General features: G+C 36.0%; 1 protein-coding gene across 5 annotated transcripts in view; it reads left to right on the forward strand.

Annotated features, from left to right (window-relative positions):
* The window catches only part of LOC149149675 (P-loop containing nucleoside triphosphate hydrolases superfamily protein), a 358,770-nt gene that overhangs the window by 142,310 nt on the left and 199,695 nt on the right, over nucleotides 1–16,765 (forward strand). For 3 of the 5 annotated variants that reach the window (XM_089445854.1, XM_089445855.1, XM_089445857.1), the window contains exons 5-7: nucleotides 6,455–6,651; nucleotides 6,777–6,886; nucleotides 7,167–7,245. In XM_089445854.1, the coding sequence (XP_089301980.1) occupies nucleotides 6,455–6,651; nucleotides 6,777–6,886; nucleotides 7,167–7,245 (386 nt within the window). Of the gene's footprint in view, nucleotides 1–6,454; nucleotides 6,652–6,776; nucleotides 6,887–7,166; nucleotides 7,246–16,765 lie in introns of those variants that run through there. The other 2 variants (XM_089445858.1, XM_089445859.1) reach the window with 2 other exon arrangements.

Consider the following 16,765-nt stretch of genomic DNA (forward strand, 5'->3'; position numbering starts at 1 on the left):
GGCACACTTGGCAACCCACACAACAATGATTTTATCACACAAAATCACAGTCTCTAGGGCAGCTACACTTGCTGTCCAAAACCCTCATGAACAACACTTCACACTTAGCAATTCAACAAACATAAGAGCACAAACATACCTCTTTAGGAACTCAACGTAGCCCCTAAGAGTCCACGGTTTTGGGCATGACTTAGACTGATTCTTTGCCTACTGCAGTTCGGACCTCTTGCTGCTACCACAGTCACACAACTGTCTCTCATACACTGTAATAACTCCCCTTCCAGTGACTGTAATTCCTTCACTGCTGCTTGAGGGACCTCGGTCCTCACTCGGCCTAGTCATCCAGCCTTAACAGGGGTCTCGGCCCTCTCTCTGCACACTGTTATCACTTCGGCCTAGTCAAAAAAGTTACAACAAAAGCTACGAACAGAACTTAGGCCCAGAACTCCCATCACAACCCTCCTTGATCTCAGTCTGCTAGATCACAAGATAAAAGATACACTTTGCCCTTCTCCTTCTTACTAGCTCGGCTCTTTAGGTCTGCCACTTCTTTGTGCTTCTTCTCTTGATAAATTGCACTTGTGGATGATCCCAATTGAACTCACATTCATCTCTTCTTACAGTGATCTTAGGGAATAACATTAAACCCCAATGGTCATGTCTTGTAGGTCAAGCCGGGTTGACCTTACACATAAAAACCCCACTAACATAAGAAATAAATTCTTTCATTTGACTTTTAGATCTCCTCATTGTATCAATAGGTGTCCCTTAGTCCTTCAAGGGTGCCCTCTTGCAAACAATGAATAGACAATGAATTTTCTCCTTGGTCCTTCACCCACGAGTACGACTTTGCGTACAAAGTCCATCGCTTGGGTACATTGCCCACGAAGCTTCATTTTCGTGGGTCAACACCTCACAAACCCAGCACCCCAGGGGTTGTGGGAGTACCTCCCAAGCTACACATTTCAACAATCGTAGAGTGCTTGAGAGGCATCTGAGATTAGCTATCTGTGGATCATGATAGGGCTGCTTGCTGGCAAGTTGAAACAATAAGAGAAGCATTGTCTCCTAGGGGTGCCCACATGTGCGTGGGTTACAATGCTTGCAGCTTGAATGTTTTACTACCACTAGAAGAAAGGGATAGGTCACAAGGTCACAGGCCTGTGAGGTGCGTACTTGCTCTGATACTGTTTATTATGAACCAAATGGTTGATAAACTCAGCATTTGTTGAGAAAGAGCACAAAGACTTAAAAATGTATTGTCCAAAGAAAAAATATAAATAATTGATATGAATGTGTTGATGCAATTGAATGTTGTGATCTCTTTATATAGCGCTGAAGAGATGGGCCACAACTATCATAATGACCTTAAGGGTTAATGATAATTTACAACAATTATCTATTATAATCAGGTTTTATTATACCCGAAGGGGTGTATATTAGTTGGTGATAGAGTGTACTGTTGAGGGACTCCTTGCGATGTCACTGGTTCAAACCTCGCCTAGCTTGTGTGCAATGCTTGGTGGTGTGCGGTGCACCTAGAGGTTATAGTGTTTGCGGTCAGAATCAACCCTGTCCCATGTGAGTACAAGCCCAACCTAGTTGCTGATTCCTCTAGACTCACACACATGGAGAAAAAGGTTTTAATATTTTATGTTAGTTATTTTATTAAGTTCATCCAGCTGGTCCTGTTAGTGCTGGGCATTGCCTTGATATTAATTGTATTATCAGGCTTTACAGCAGCTCCTTCATAGCAATAGGTGATGGCTGGAGTGTCTGTCCTCCTCGCTCTACTTCTACCTCTATCTCTCTTTGATGTTCTGTAGTCTTCTCTTTCTAGGGTTTACTTTTTTGGTTCACCCTTCTTGTGTTTTTTTTTCACCAAGTGCATTTACATTTCAATTTTTCAATATTTAAGCATTTAAGAGTGACTGTGACATACCTGTATTTCAGTGTTCGCTGGCTGTATTCTCTAGTCCCATTGACCTATTCTTTGACTTTTGTGGAATTAATAAAACTATTTCTCTTCTTGTCTTATATATTTTATCTATGATATTGGTTAATAGTGATAATGCCTAGTCGAAATAGGATTTTATGAATTGTAAAACTTGTTTTTAGCAGTCAAGAAATGTGCATCTGGTGGTGAAAATGTTTCTGGACTCAGGACACCATCTTGGAAACACAGCTTGGCAGTTTCAAGTTGTTTCTGGAAACTACCCAGCTGTTTCTTGATGGTTTTTGGAAAAATTGGTTGTTCATGTCAATTTTTACTCAGTATATATTTTTTAATTATCTTAATGTTTCACTCAAAAACATTAAAGAAAACATCTAACTTAACCCTTAAAGACCCTAGTAACCATAAACCTAAGTCACATGACACAAGGACACAAGACACGGAGGACACGTAAATACGAGTATTCAATACGAAACGCAGCGACCTGGAAACAGGACACGGGGGACACGTTTTATATATATTTAATAAATAAATAAATAAATAAATATATATATATATATATATATATATACCGAAATATAGTTTTTTATCCATATTAAATTGCAGGTTGCAGCTTATCTAATCAAATTAAAATATAATTACTTCTCAAAGTTCATAGTTCACTTTAAAAAAATAAATAGAATCAAAATTTACTATTTAGAAATTAGAATGTGATATGCTTGGTCTTGATTCTTGAATATTCAATGTTCATTGTTCATGTACAACTTATAAGCACATAAGAAAATAACTAAAGTCTACTTCTGTTGATTTCCTCTGCCCCTCTTGCGAGAAAATGCCACAGCTTTCCCTTTCCCTTTAGATGTAGATGCTGGTGCTGGTGGAGTTGGCAGTGGAGTTTGCTATGCTCTAGAAGCTGAAGAACTAGAAGTAGGAGCTATAGGAGGTAGACCACGTCCTCTACTGGTGGCAGGGGTAGCCGGGGCAGTTGGTGTCACCTGGAAACATTACAATCTCCCAATCCTGAAATCCTGAAAAACTGATAAGTCTGCTGCATTTTGAATGAAATCTAAAATTCTACTTTCTCCATATGAAATCCAATGAGGCCGGAACCACTCTCAAACATCCTGAGTCATTTCATGGTAATGTTAAAAATTTAAGTAAAAGGATGAAAATGAAGATTAAGGAGAATGTCACTTTTACTTAATCTGACATTCTCCTTAATCTTCATTTTCATCCTTTTACTTTAAGAATTTAACATTACCATGAATAGCATATCAATATTAGAGCCTAGACTTGATCATTAAGCTGCCCCACTCAAAAATTATTTGTTTCTTTCAAAAAACATTGCAGCTTATGCAGGCAACGTTTTCTATCAACGTAATACGTGTTTTCCAGATGCAGGACATGACGAAAACCGCCGAATATGTTTTACATTTTACAGGACACAATGAAAAACGTTTTCGACACGTTTTAGGGCCGTTTTCGTGTCCGACACGTAAAATATGGGACACGGGACCTTGGAGGACGTGTCCTGTGACTTAGCCATAAACCATCTAAATAAGCACTTTCTAAATCAAAGGATTTCGAAAAATGGGAGGACAGATGTCTGGTTTCTGGACTCGGGAACCATCTTGGAAAATGTTTCTGGACTCAGGACACCATCTTGGAAACACAGCTTGGCAGTTTCAAGCTGTTTCTGGAAACTACCCAGCTGTTTCTTGATGGTTTTTGGAAAAATTGGTTGTTCATGTCAATTTTTACTCAGTATTTTTTTTTTAATTATCTTAATGTTTCACTCAAAAACATTAAAGAAAACATCTTAACTTAACCCTTAAAGACCCCAGTAACCATAAACCATCTAATAAGCACTTTCTAAATCAAAGGATTTCGAAAAATGGGAGGACAGATGTCTGGTTTCTGGACTCAGGAACCATCTTGGAAAATGTTTCTGGACTCAGGACACCATCTTGGAAACCAGTTTCAAGCTGTTTCTGGAAACTATCCAGCTGTTTCTTGATGGTTTTTGGAAAAATTGGTTGTTCATGTCAATTTTTACTCTTTTTTTTAATTATCTTAATATTTCCCTCAAAAACATTAAAGAAAACATCTAACTTAACCCTTAAAGACCCCAGTAACCATAAACCATCTAAATAAGCACTTTCTAAATCAAAGGATTTCGAAAAATGGGAGGACAGATGTCTGGTTTCTGGACTCAGGAACCATCTTGGAAAATGTTTCTGGACACAGGACACCATCTTGGAAACACAGCTTGGCAGTTTCAAGCTGTTTCTGGAAACTACCCAGCTGTTTCTTGATGGTTTTTGGAAAAATTGGTTGTTCATGTCAATTTTTACTCAGTATTTTTTTTTTAATTATCTTAATGTTTCACTCAAAAACATTAAAGAAAACATCTAACTTAACCCTTAAAGACCCCAGTAACCATAAACCATCTAAATAAGCACTTTCTAAATCAAAGGATTTCGAAAAATGGGAGGACAGATGTCTGGTTTGAAAAGAAAGTTTAGTAGGCCAGCAAATAAAAGGAGAACTCAGCAGTGTTTTTCGCATAAAATTTTCACTGTATGATGGTGATGATGATCTAGAAGTTGGTGCACCCCTGAGTAGCCATGCAGTTGATGATTGATCCCTGATGTTGCCATTTCACATTTTGATGTTTATGATAATTTCCTGAATCATTAAATATATTTATCATGAAGTATGAGTATTGCATATTAGAAGCAGTGTTGCACTTATCGTGATAATGTTGGAATTATTGTGATAAAATCACCAAAAACAACCTCGGCGATAATATTACCAAAACCAACCTTGGCGATATCACTGAAACAAATCTCGATGATAATATCGCCAGTAATTATCATGATAATTTGCCCTTTTCAAATTATCGTGATCATGTTGAAAGTATCGCCATGTCTCTTAATTTCAACGTATTACCAATTTTTTTCTTTTAACCCTAAGTTTTTAAAAGTTAGTCAGGGGACTGAGCTGTGAGGATACTTTGACTATTTCCTTCATGCAAACAAGGGGAATTTCATTTCCCGTGATTCATCTCATGAGATACATAACCTAGTAGAGGATACTTCGACTATTTCCTTCATGTAAACAAGGGGAATTTCATTTCCCGTGATTCATCTCATGAGATACATAACCTAGTAGTTATTGGTAATATTAAATTCTTTTACTTCGACTATTTGAGAGTGGTTCCAACCTCATTAGATTTCACATGGAGAAAGTAGAATTTTAGATCCCACTAAAAATCCAGCAGACTTAACAGTTTTTAGGATTTTAGGATTGGTGGGATTGCAATGTTTCTACTGGATTTTGTGATGCGTGAGGGTATGGACTAACATTTAATCAAGATCACCAAGCCCTCTATGTATCTCAATGTGGTGGCATTGATTGTTGAGCTCCTTCTTCATGACCCTTGTAAAAATGTACACTTCACTCAAGCCAAATCATTGATTAGGATGTTAAGCTTTTTCTATCTTATTTTAATGCTTAGAGGGTGATCTTGATGAGGAGGATCCCAATATAGACAATGATTTTGATGTTATATAACTATTTGTTTTAGCATGATTTTCTTTGTTTTTTGGAGGCTATTTAGAGCCTCTCTATTGAGAAATTTTGCAGATTTGTGTATAATAATTTTGATTCATATGGATGCGCATGAATTATATGTTCTTTTCAAAACTTGAATATTTTATGTATATTTTGGTTGACCAATCTTTTGTTCCAGTTCTGATAACATCACTGAGGATGCTCTGACCATTTTCTATCATGCAAACAAGGGGAAATCCGTTGTTTTCATTACCATGATTCATCTCATGAGATATATTTATTTTTGTTTTGATATGATTTTGTATCATTCTATTAGATCATACCACTGAGTACAAATATCATATATCAATATTGATATTTCATATATTACTTGACATCTTATACATTATATATATTGATTTTATTTTCATAGTTATGTAACAATCTGTTTCTTTGATGTTGATGTTGTTTTAGAAGTTAAAAAATTGAAAAAAAAATTGATTATTTTTTGTATTTTTTAAGTTTCTTGATAATTTCTGATGTTTTCCTTGATATTGCCAATAATTTAAATTTTGGACCCCCAGTGATAAATTGCCGATAACTATATATATAACATTGATATTAGGTTCAATTTTTTTTATGTTGTAATGAAAAATCTTTCTGCTTACTGACTAATAATCAAAATATAACTCATGTTTTATAATTTTATTGCTTTTGTTTGAATAAACTATGAATTTGAGATATTTGCCCTACTTTACAGATCTTTGCCCCACACATGGGGTAGAAACCCATTGTATGTCCTTTCTTCCAGTTTCTGATTTTTGGGGGTACATTGATGAAATTTCTCTTGTTTAGTTGGTCCAACCTCTAAAAGTCTAAATGATAAAGTTCTGTATTTGATTCTTTATATAGTTGTTTTAGTATGACATTCATCACATCATATAGCTGGTGGAGTGCCAGGTAGACATCATCAGCGCGAGAAAGATCGTGAACATGAGCGTGATCGTGATCGAGAGCTGGAGAAGGAACGCAGGGATCGTGACAGGGAAAGAGAAGAAGAAGCCAAAATTAGAGAAAAAACACGCCTTGAGAAGCAAAGTGAAAGAGAGAAGGAGAAAGAACTTGAAGCTATTAAAGAGCAGGTTGTTGACTAGCTTTTTTTATGTTTTAAGTTTCTGTGTCAATGGGTATCAATTTCGATAGATAATCATGAGTAATGAATCTTCTTGATTAATTGGAGGCAATTTTTTTATGTTTATTATTCCAGTATCTGGGAACAAAGAAGCCTAAGAAACGTGTTATCAAGCCAAGTGAAAAGTTTCGATTTTCATTTGACTGGGAGAATACTGAAGATACTTCACGGGATATGAATTCCTTGTAAGTGGTGTTCTCTCATCAAAGTAAAATATGCTCTCTTATCCATTACATTATTTTTTCTGCCCCGTGCATTGAAAACTTCGTGGCCAGCTTAATCATTTGTTATCCACTAATTTGGTTATGATGCATTAGTATATTAAAATACAGGGGGAATTAAGTGTGGTCTACTGTTTAAACTTTAGACCTATTCCTGTATTATTTGAACTTGATCTGATGTATGTGTATATTGTTCCATCTATGCCCAACACTTAGGACAAATTTTGCTACTTTTTATGAGCAGGTACCAAAATCCTCATGATGCACAGCTGTTGTTTGGTCGAGGGTTCCGAGCTGGGGTGGATCGTAGGGAGCAAAAAAAGGTTTTGATTCTGGCTTATCCTGCAATTGATTCACATCTCGAATGTTTTTCTTCTTGGATATATAGTACTTTGGTGCCTATATTTAGAATGGGCCATGTCAATTTTGAAAATAAGACATCAAATATTCAAGTAAATTACTATAGCAATTTGCATGTCTTTCTAGTGATGTCAGCTGTAGTTGATATTTTTGTTTCGGTAACTTATAGCACAGGCTTACAACGAAGATCTAATAAATAGCAATGTAGAAGATATTTACAATTGATTCTAATGAAGTCATGTAAATTATCTTTGTTATCGTTTAACAGAGACTACTATTCTTAAGAAATGTAGCTTGAGCTGGAATTTTTTGCACGAGATTTAGTGTGAGCGTGCAGGAAGTGGTTTGAGACATTTCTTTGGTGATCACCTAGGAAAAGTGGGAAATAATTCCATCTTTTAACTTCACTTGAAAAATAGAAAACATGAAAGGTATATGGTTTGATGTCGATAGTCTTAGGAATCTATATGAAACATTCTATAAGTTTTAGAAGTTTAGAATATTAATGTCTTAGATTATGATTTAATCAAAGCTGTACATCTCACTAATGAGATAGGTGGCAGCTACATTGAGGAGGTAAGTTGCTAGGATTGAGGAAATTAGTTATCTTCTCTCAAAGTATAAATACGACAATATGGGAGAGGTTGACTTCACACACATGAAAAGAGAGCAATAGAGCTGGTAGAAGGAAGTGTGTATTCATGGAGCAGAAGCAAAGATTGCTAAAGAGACCAGCAATATACCAGCAGACCATACAGGCTGTACTGTGGCTGCCTTTTTCTTATGCACAGGCCTTACACCTTTGGATGTGGGCCTAAACAGTCTTTTATGAATTGCTGGTGTCCTGTAGTTGTTCAAACTTCAGAGGGGAGAAAAAAGTGGTTTGCTGTGCAGGAAAGGCAGAAACAGAGCAGTCTGTAACAATGTGGAAAAAGTCAAACTTGGGAATAAATCAACAAGGGCCGAAAATTGCGTAAGATAAATGCATTGTCACATAAATTTGAAAAGAAAGCTAATGCATAAGATGTATAAGAACTTAAGAAGTCTAGTGCTACATCACATATTAACAGTGAATCAAGTCTTGAATCCTGATTTCTGACTCAGTCTCAAGAAGGAAAATCAAGGCTGCTTGGGAGCGGGGATCGACATTTTCAAAAGCTCCCGTGTTGAGAGTTATTTTATATAATATATATTTTTATACATTATGATGCATATATGTCAACAAAAGCATGTAGAATGACGAATTAGTGATAAAAAACATAAAAACATGGATTAAACCATATAATTTAAACCATATAACATCATTCATCTAGTAGTTATAATCTTCATCAACCATAGGTCCACAAATTGCAAGTTCTCATTTATAAAGCAAGTAGGGGTGCACAAAACCAAAACAGCTTCGAGTGCAATCCACCTCTAAATAGAAAATACATCAACAAATAGGCTCTATATGGCCTCTAGCATCCAAAAAAATCATGATACAACAAATACCTACATATTATGAAAATCATTGCCTATCATGGGATCTTTGTCATTAATATCACCCTCTAAGCATTAACATAATATAGAAAAAATGTAGCATGTCAAGTCAAGATTTTGTTTGAGTGATGGGTACATTTTTAGTAGGGTCATGATAAAGGTGTTCAACAACCAATGTCACTAACATCAAGGTACACAGAGGGCATGTTGCTCTTGATTAAACACGAGTTCCATATCCTAGTACATGACAAAATCCAATGGAAACATTGCAATCCCCCAATCATTAAATCCTGAAAAATTGATATTTCTGCTGGATTTTGAGTGAGATTTAAAATTCTACTTTCTCCATATGGAATACAATGAGTTTAGAACCACGCAAACATCCCGAGTCATCTCATGTTAATTTTAAAAATTTCAGTAAGAATTTAACATTTCCATGAATTGCATATCAATATTAGGGCCATAGGCTTGAATATTAGGCTGCCCCACTAAAAAATTCTTGTTTCCAACCTTCAATAGCTCCCTCTATCATTTTCAAATTGGCAGGGAGCACAAATGTTTTAGGGAATGCGCTTCAGGAGCGGAGCTCTGGTCAAAATATCAACAAAAAATATAATAAATGTCTATCATAATCATGAGTCATCTACATGTCATAAACTAATTAGTTACTGAGTTCCTTTGCCACTTTTACGGGAATAGGGAATGGATTTTCCTCTAGAGGAAAAAGGCCTTTCCTCTGGGATTGAGTGCAAAACGAGTTAAAAAAAATCCAGTTTTCCCTAACTTGTACGCAGCTCGGAAAAGACTCATGATTTTTGGATTGAATCACAATAAAATCATGATTTTTTTAAGTTTGAAAAACTCCTGAAAAACTTGGGCGATAACATTGGTGAGTTGAAAAACTCGTGATTTCCATATATTATCGGGATGTTATTAGGAGGTTGTTGGAAAAAAGGCAGAAAGATTTTCTTATCTTGATAATTACTTATGATTTCTTAGCAATCTTATGAACTTCTTTTATGCCTTCTTTTATCTTCTTATCATTGAGCAACTATCAAAACATAAATGCATGAAGATCAAAACCACAAGGACACAGGCTATAGGCTCTAAGGCAGGGGAAACCCCTCTCCTAGGGGAAAACCAAAAAATTATCTGCTCTTCCTTTAGAACCAAATCAAATGAGGCAACCAAGACCCTTGACCAAGACAAAGGCTTCCTCCAATCCACCAAGTTAGCCTCCCAAGATAGTCCTTCCAATCAACTTCTTCAACACTGCATCAACCAAAAATTGAGGTCCTATTGCATTAGAATTTTGGCCTTACTGTAGACTTGAAATTTCGGCCTCTTCCTGCAACCTAGAATCTTGCACGTGTGAGGGAAAACAAGAGAGGAATGAGATTCACTTTTTCGCTAGGGTTCCTCTTCTCTTCGCTAGGTTTTTCCTTCTTCTTCAAGTTTTCTTCCTTGCCTTCGTACAGTGAAAATTCCTACACTCAAGGAACCCCTACTGCAACAAATCTGAATTTACTTCACCTACTTGATTTTAATACACATTATCAAGTTATTTTCTAAATAATACTAAAGTAAATTACTTCTGTAGCCTACACCAACTAAATTTGATTACGTGAAACAAGAAACTGAGGAAAGAACAAGGCACATAGGACACAATTATTTTTGGACAAAATAGTCCTCTGAAAAACCCAATTCAGGGGAACCGATGCAACAACTCTGAGGGTTTTATTTATTAAGCATTAGTTTTGAATACAATGTTGGTTGCCCTCCCGACAATCTAGTTACAGAGAAAAATATAATGGCGGAAAACTGAGTGAAATTACCTCACTTCACCCGGCAGATTCCGGCTGATCCGACAATAAAACTGGCTAACCCCGGCTATCTCTCCACTGCCCCTGTGTATGCCCTCTGTCAGCCTTACAGGCTTTGTGTCAACCTTGCGTTGTCTCCTCTTGCGTCCTAGAGCTTCTGCGTCAACCTCTCCTGGTTGTTCCGACAGTTCAACTTTCTGCGTGAGGGCAGCCTCACTTCTGCGCTAGCCCTTCTGGCTCTACGTCAAGACTGTGTGGGCCCAGACTGGCCCAACGTTAGTCCCTCCAGATGCTGCGCTGCCTCCACTAGTGGCTCTTTGCCTCTCTGCCCAATATTCTTGAACTATCTTTGCCCCTGTGCTGCAGAATGATCACTCAGTTTGAATTTCTCAGCTTCCTAGCCCCAAAAATCGAACTCCAGATCAATTCCTTCTCTTTGTGTGTCTTTAAATGAACCCGAAGCCTGCTTCTTATACTTTTCTCGTTGAGACTTCAATGACTGATATTAAGTCTCTAATCAATGGCTAAGATTAAAGCTTGACTTGATCCGCTTTCTAGAACATTCTCACCCCTATTTTGATTAATACCCATTAATACTTTAATTTTCCTAAGTTTAGACTTTAGGAACCCCATCAAAAATATTAATTATTTTAATAAAATACAATCTGGGTGGAATTTCACCAAACGATTTTTGGGTTCTTTAGAACTCATGTGCCTTGGCTTCTCCACCAATTTTCAAGGCTAGAGCACATCCGATGCTACCAAAAACTAACACTCCCTCTTAACGAGAAAAGTGCTCTAGCAACAATGTTCAACTGCATGCTGCTCTGTCTTCGAAGCATCTCCTTACGGCACTGTTGCTGCCACCAACACTGTGCAGTTGCTGCTACTGTACTGTTGCCCATGACACTACCACTGCCACTGCTGCATCTGTACTACATCTCCCTCTGCATCTGCTGCTAACATTGTCACTGCTAGCTCTGCACTACGTCATTTTCCAATTGCTGCTGCTCAGCAACGGAAAAAGCATCCAAAATTTCTGAACTTACAGTGTTCAGCATAATACCATTTGAATCTTGGAATCTGATTGCTACTAGTCTTTGACCCTCTAAATCTTCTGCGTTGCTGCTGACTTCTGCACTCTGCCACTTGCACTGCTGCCAAACTTGCTCTGCGCTGATAAGTCTCTGATCTCAGGCTACTGCATCTGTCTCTCCAAACAATCCACTGCATCATTTGACACTAAGTCCATCTCGCTACTGTTGAATCTCGGGCTCCCGTAGCAAGGAATTGATCCAAGAGGTGGACTCCTCAAGGATCCTGCCCACATGTAGTCCTCTTGACTACAACTCAATATCGCCCCATTCCCTCCTAGAGATGCGTGGGCATTGATGGCAAACACGTCTTCGTCAATTTTTGCTGGAGCAGCCTTAGGATCATGTTTCTCATCCTTATCCTTTTGCTTCAAAGGACATTGGGATGCAAAGTGGCCCATCTCGCCACATCTGAAACATTTCACCTTCGAAATGTCCTTCTTCTGCTTCTGCTGCCCCTTTGATGCTAGAGCTCTGTTCTCCTCGTCCTCCTTGGTCTTTGTGCCACTCCCACTGCTGCCATTGAGGTTGACCTTAACCAGATCCCTCCTTAATTCTTCCAGTTGAAGGGCTGCCCACATCTCCTCGCATGAAGGTAGTCTTTCCTAGCCCAATATGGTTTGGACGAAGACTTGCCATTCATCTGAGATTCCATTTAGGGCCGTCCTTACCATCGTGGTAGATTGAGGAGTAGACCCCATTGCAGCATGTTGGTCTCTGGTGTCTTGAAGACTTCATGAGTTAACCGTTCTTCCCTTCTGCATCAATGTCCGCTGCAACTTTTGTTCTAAGTACATCTTCTGCTGTTCGGAAGAACCTTTATACAGTGAAGACAAAGCTTCCCACATTTCTCGGGCTATATCTTTGTCCTGCAAATGTGAGACCACATGATCTCGAACTCCATCGAGTAGGAACCTCTTCGCCTTCCCCTGCTCGACCTTGTACTTCTTCCTCTGATCATTATTTGCGGGAACAACCACAACACTCTTGACGTAGGCTTTGAGATCGTACTCCTCCAGAACAACTAAGATTCTGGTCTTCCATATGACATAGTTGGAAGCTTCTTCCAACCTGTCCTGATCTTTGAGCCCATGTGATGCCATCTCACCCAAACTGTTGAATTGACTCCTCTAGTCACTGCTCAACACTGATCTGCTGTTCGGCAAGTGAATAATTCAGATTTTGGCGAGAAAAGTCCTCTGACGAGAAAATTCCCCTTCTATTTGTCTTCGCTCTTTTCCGACGGATTTCTGCCTCGGCAGAAACTATTTCCTTCAAACACTGCACTGAGGCTCTGCGTTACTCCCATTGCCTCTGCAAACTCACGAACCGGAAATCGTACCTCTTTGTCGACTCTCTCAGAGAGAGATTTCCTCGGAATCTCTGCTTCCCGACAAGGACTGCGCAATCCCTTCAAGGGGATTTGAATTGCTGCCAAATGCAACTATTGGCCTCTCTGCTCAGCGCTAGATCTGCTCTTCTTGTTTCAAAACCTCGCTCTTATACTATGTGAAAATTCCTACACTCAAGAAACCCCTACTGCAACAAATTTGAATTTACTTGTCCTACTTGATTTTAATATACATTATCATGTTATTTTCCGAATTTATTTTGTTTGTTTGTTTATCTATGTAGGTATTGGCATCCTTTTTATAGTATTTGTTGTTGATTTATAATTTTATTCTTCATTAGAGTTTATTTTCTTGATCTTTCGTGTTTTTTTATGTATTTTATCATCCTGTTCATTCTTAACTCCTTTTAGTATTTTTGTTATTTGTTTAATGTGCCTGAGCCCCATATTTTATTGTTGACCCCGTTTTATTTATTGAGTATTTTTTCTTTGGATATATATATATATATATATATGTTTTTATTTATTTATTTTTATTTTTATTTTAATATATTTATTTATATATATATTTATTTTGACTTGTGTATATTTTATTTTATTTTATTTATTTTTCCATTAATTATTTTAATTTATTTTATTTTATTTCCATTAGTTATTTTACTTATCAAATGATCTTGTCTCGATTAGGGTCTTCACTTGTTTTTAATTTTTGACTCCCCTCCTTTAAAGTTTGACTTTGATTATTTATTTATTTTAAATATTATTTCTCAAAACCTAGCCGTTTAATATAGCGGTTACTTATTAATATTTTTAATAAATTAATAAACTAATATCACACTTTAAATATTATTTTTCAAAAACTAGTCGTTTAATATAGCCATTACATATTAATGTTTTAATAAATTAATAAACTAATATCATTATTTAAATATTATTTTTCAAGAACTAGTAATATTTGGTTTTAATAAATTAATTTAAATATTATTTTTCAAAAATTAGCCGTTTAATATAGCCGTTACCTATTAATATTTTCAATAAATTAATGAAATAATATCATTATTTAAATATTTTTTTTCAAAAACTAGCCGTTTAATATAGCTGTTACTTAATAATATTTGTTTTTAATATATTAATAAATTAATATAATAATTTAAACATTATTGTTCAAATATAGCCGTTACTTGAAATTATGTCTCTACATTGCTCTCTATTTAAGCCTTTGCCATGGTCTGCCTCTTGATTTGGTCCTGATGATGAACCACACTTGTTGGTTCGAAACGTGTCGGCCAAAAAATTCTCTCGTGTGATTCCTACTGAAAGACTTTGTTTAATAAGAGTGACGTTACAATTGAAAGTGAGGGGCTTGCTTATATACCAAGCAAGGGCTTGTTTATATACCAAGCAGGTGTCCCTTTATGAATGGTCATGTCTACTTAGACATGCCCCTTTGTTTAAGTTAATGATTACTTATTTACATATTATTATGTTTATTATTTATTATCTATATTTATTACTTTATACATAATTATATTCATAACATTGCCTTCCTCGTCAGAAAAGCTTTATCCCCAAAGCTTGTTGAGGAAAGGACTTGATTTCTTTTTCTGCTACGAATGTCTTTTGCTTGATCTCTCTTTCGGCTACAAATGTCTTCTTGTCTCGGGATAGTTATATTTGTTGATACAAGTTGATATGATCTTTGGAGTGATATATAAAATTGTCTCATGGAAAAAGGATCTGACCATCCTAAATTAATCTTTTGTGAAATCTTCTGATTACTGAAAACTTGTGATGAACTGTTATCATTGGACTGAGTTGTGCGCATTTCAATTTTCTTCAGAACATAAGTTTGTTGTTTATGTTATGAGTGATACGAATTCTTAGATTGATTGAAATGTCTGTTCTTGTGATTCAGATGTAGATAAAGAGTTCTTGTGGTTTGCCTTATCATGTGTGGGGCAAGATTATGATTTACTTCAAGTTCCAATGTCGTCGAGTTGTTTACAAAATATTCACTTGGAATTCCCTTCGTGACTTCGTCTCAACATCTGAGTGTGTTTTCTCTTTAACTGACGTGTCTTCTTCTTGAGTTGTGATATTCACTGGATTGATATTCATTCCATTTTCTTCAACTTGAATTTCTTTATTTGAAGAATTCCATGCTTCCTTCTCAATAAATTGTTGTACCTTATTTTCCAACAACTTTTTGTCTTTCTTAAGCTTCTTAATTTGTGTTAATAAATTTTCACTATGGTCTTTAAGCGGAGAAACTTCTTCATTTTTGTCAACAATAATCTTGTCAACTTCTCTTTGCCTATTTTGTAGTACCGTTTTACCTTATTGAAAAATTACTTTTGAAATATCTTGTATGTCTTCTGGCACTACTGAATTTGGCTTCGATGTAACATCTTGTAGTGTTATTTTTTTTCTTTTTGTATGAAAATGTCAAAAATTTCTTTTTTTTTGTATTCATGATTAAGGAACCTAAGCTTTCCATCCATGGTAATCCCAAAATAATGTCTCTTTGATCATTCCATAGGGATTGAACAGAGAATTGCGATATAAATATATAATCTCCAATGTTTAATTGTAAATCAATTATTTTGTATCATTTTTTGTCCAAGAAGTCTAATTTTTCAATTATATTTAACTCAAGAATTACCAATTGGTTTGCAATTTTAAGGTTTATATAATTTCTACTTTTAGCGAGAGAGATAGAAATAGTAACATCTTTTCCTGCGAGCATTCCCTTAATTTTAAATAGCACTTTAGCACAGTTGGGTAAGATTTCTAAAAACCCTCCTTCGTTTATTTCCGAGTTAGACTCCATTCTTTTTTTCTTCAGAGATTGACCTCTTATTAAAAAATATAAGAAGTTCCCTTCTATTTGATGGACTTGAACACCTTAAAAAATTACTTTAACTTTTATTTTCCACAATTATATATTTTTTCCCACTTTAGAAAAGGTCAATATAGCACCACTATTTCAACAAGTTGTCACCTTATATTTATTATAATGCTTTTAATATCCTTGTGTCTTTTTATAATTCTAGATTTAACCCTTTATAACTTTTAAAATTTAATAATATCTATATGAGCCTTTCAAGTAACCTTCTATAATAATACCCCCTTTATACTTATATATATTTTTAATATTTTTATGACTTGAACCTTCTTTATAAATATCCCTTTAATTTATATGAATATGGATATTACTTTCTTTAAGACACTTTTTGCTTTTTAACGCAAGGTATGTCAATGGTCACAACTCTCTTATCAAGGGTCACGATTTAAGATTCGATGGCAAAGATAGTACCGTACGAAACAAATTAATAATGTTTGTAATCTTTATTTTGCTAAATATTGTGACTCTAATGGCTGCAATCTTTACTTTGTTGAATATTGTGACTCTTATGAGCCCCACTATTTTGAACTTGAGTCTTCTAAGTTTGATTCTTAAAAGCTAGTCCCAGACACTTATTTGACTGAGTAGGATTGTCAAAAACTGCATGAATTTATTTGTAAATTTTAAAAAAATAGCGTTATAATCTTATGTGGTGCAGTAGGGTGACAACGGAAAAAAACATGGTAGTTGAAACTGATGCAACGATGCGCAAAGGGATAGCAGAGTGCAGAGGGATAGAAGCAGGGAGCGGAAACCACACTGCGTTAAGGATTGGTCGAGGGCGTCAATTCACATCGGTGGTGACAACGTTGGTGCTCGATGGCTACAGAA

This window comes from Pinus tabuliformis, chromosome 9, assembly GCF_031772625.1.
Source record: "Pinus tabuliformis cultivar Carrire ecotype Pingquan chromosome 9, CPIR1, whole genome shotgun sequence".
Classification (NCBI taxonomy): Eukaryota; Viridiplantae; Streptophyta; class Pinopsida; order Pinales; family Pinaceae; genus Pinus; species Pinus tabuliformis.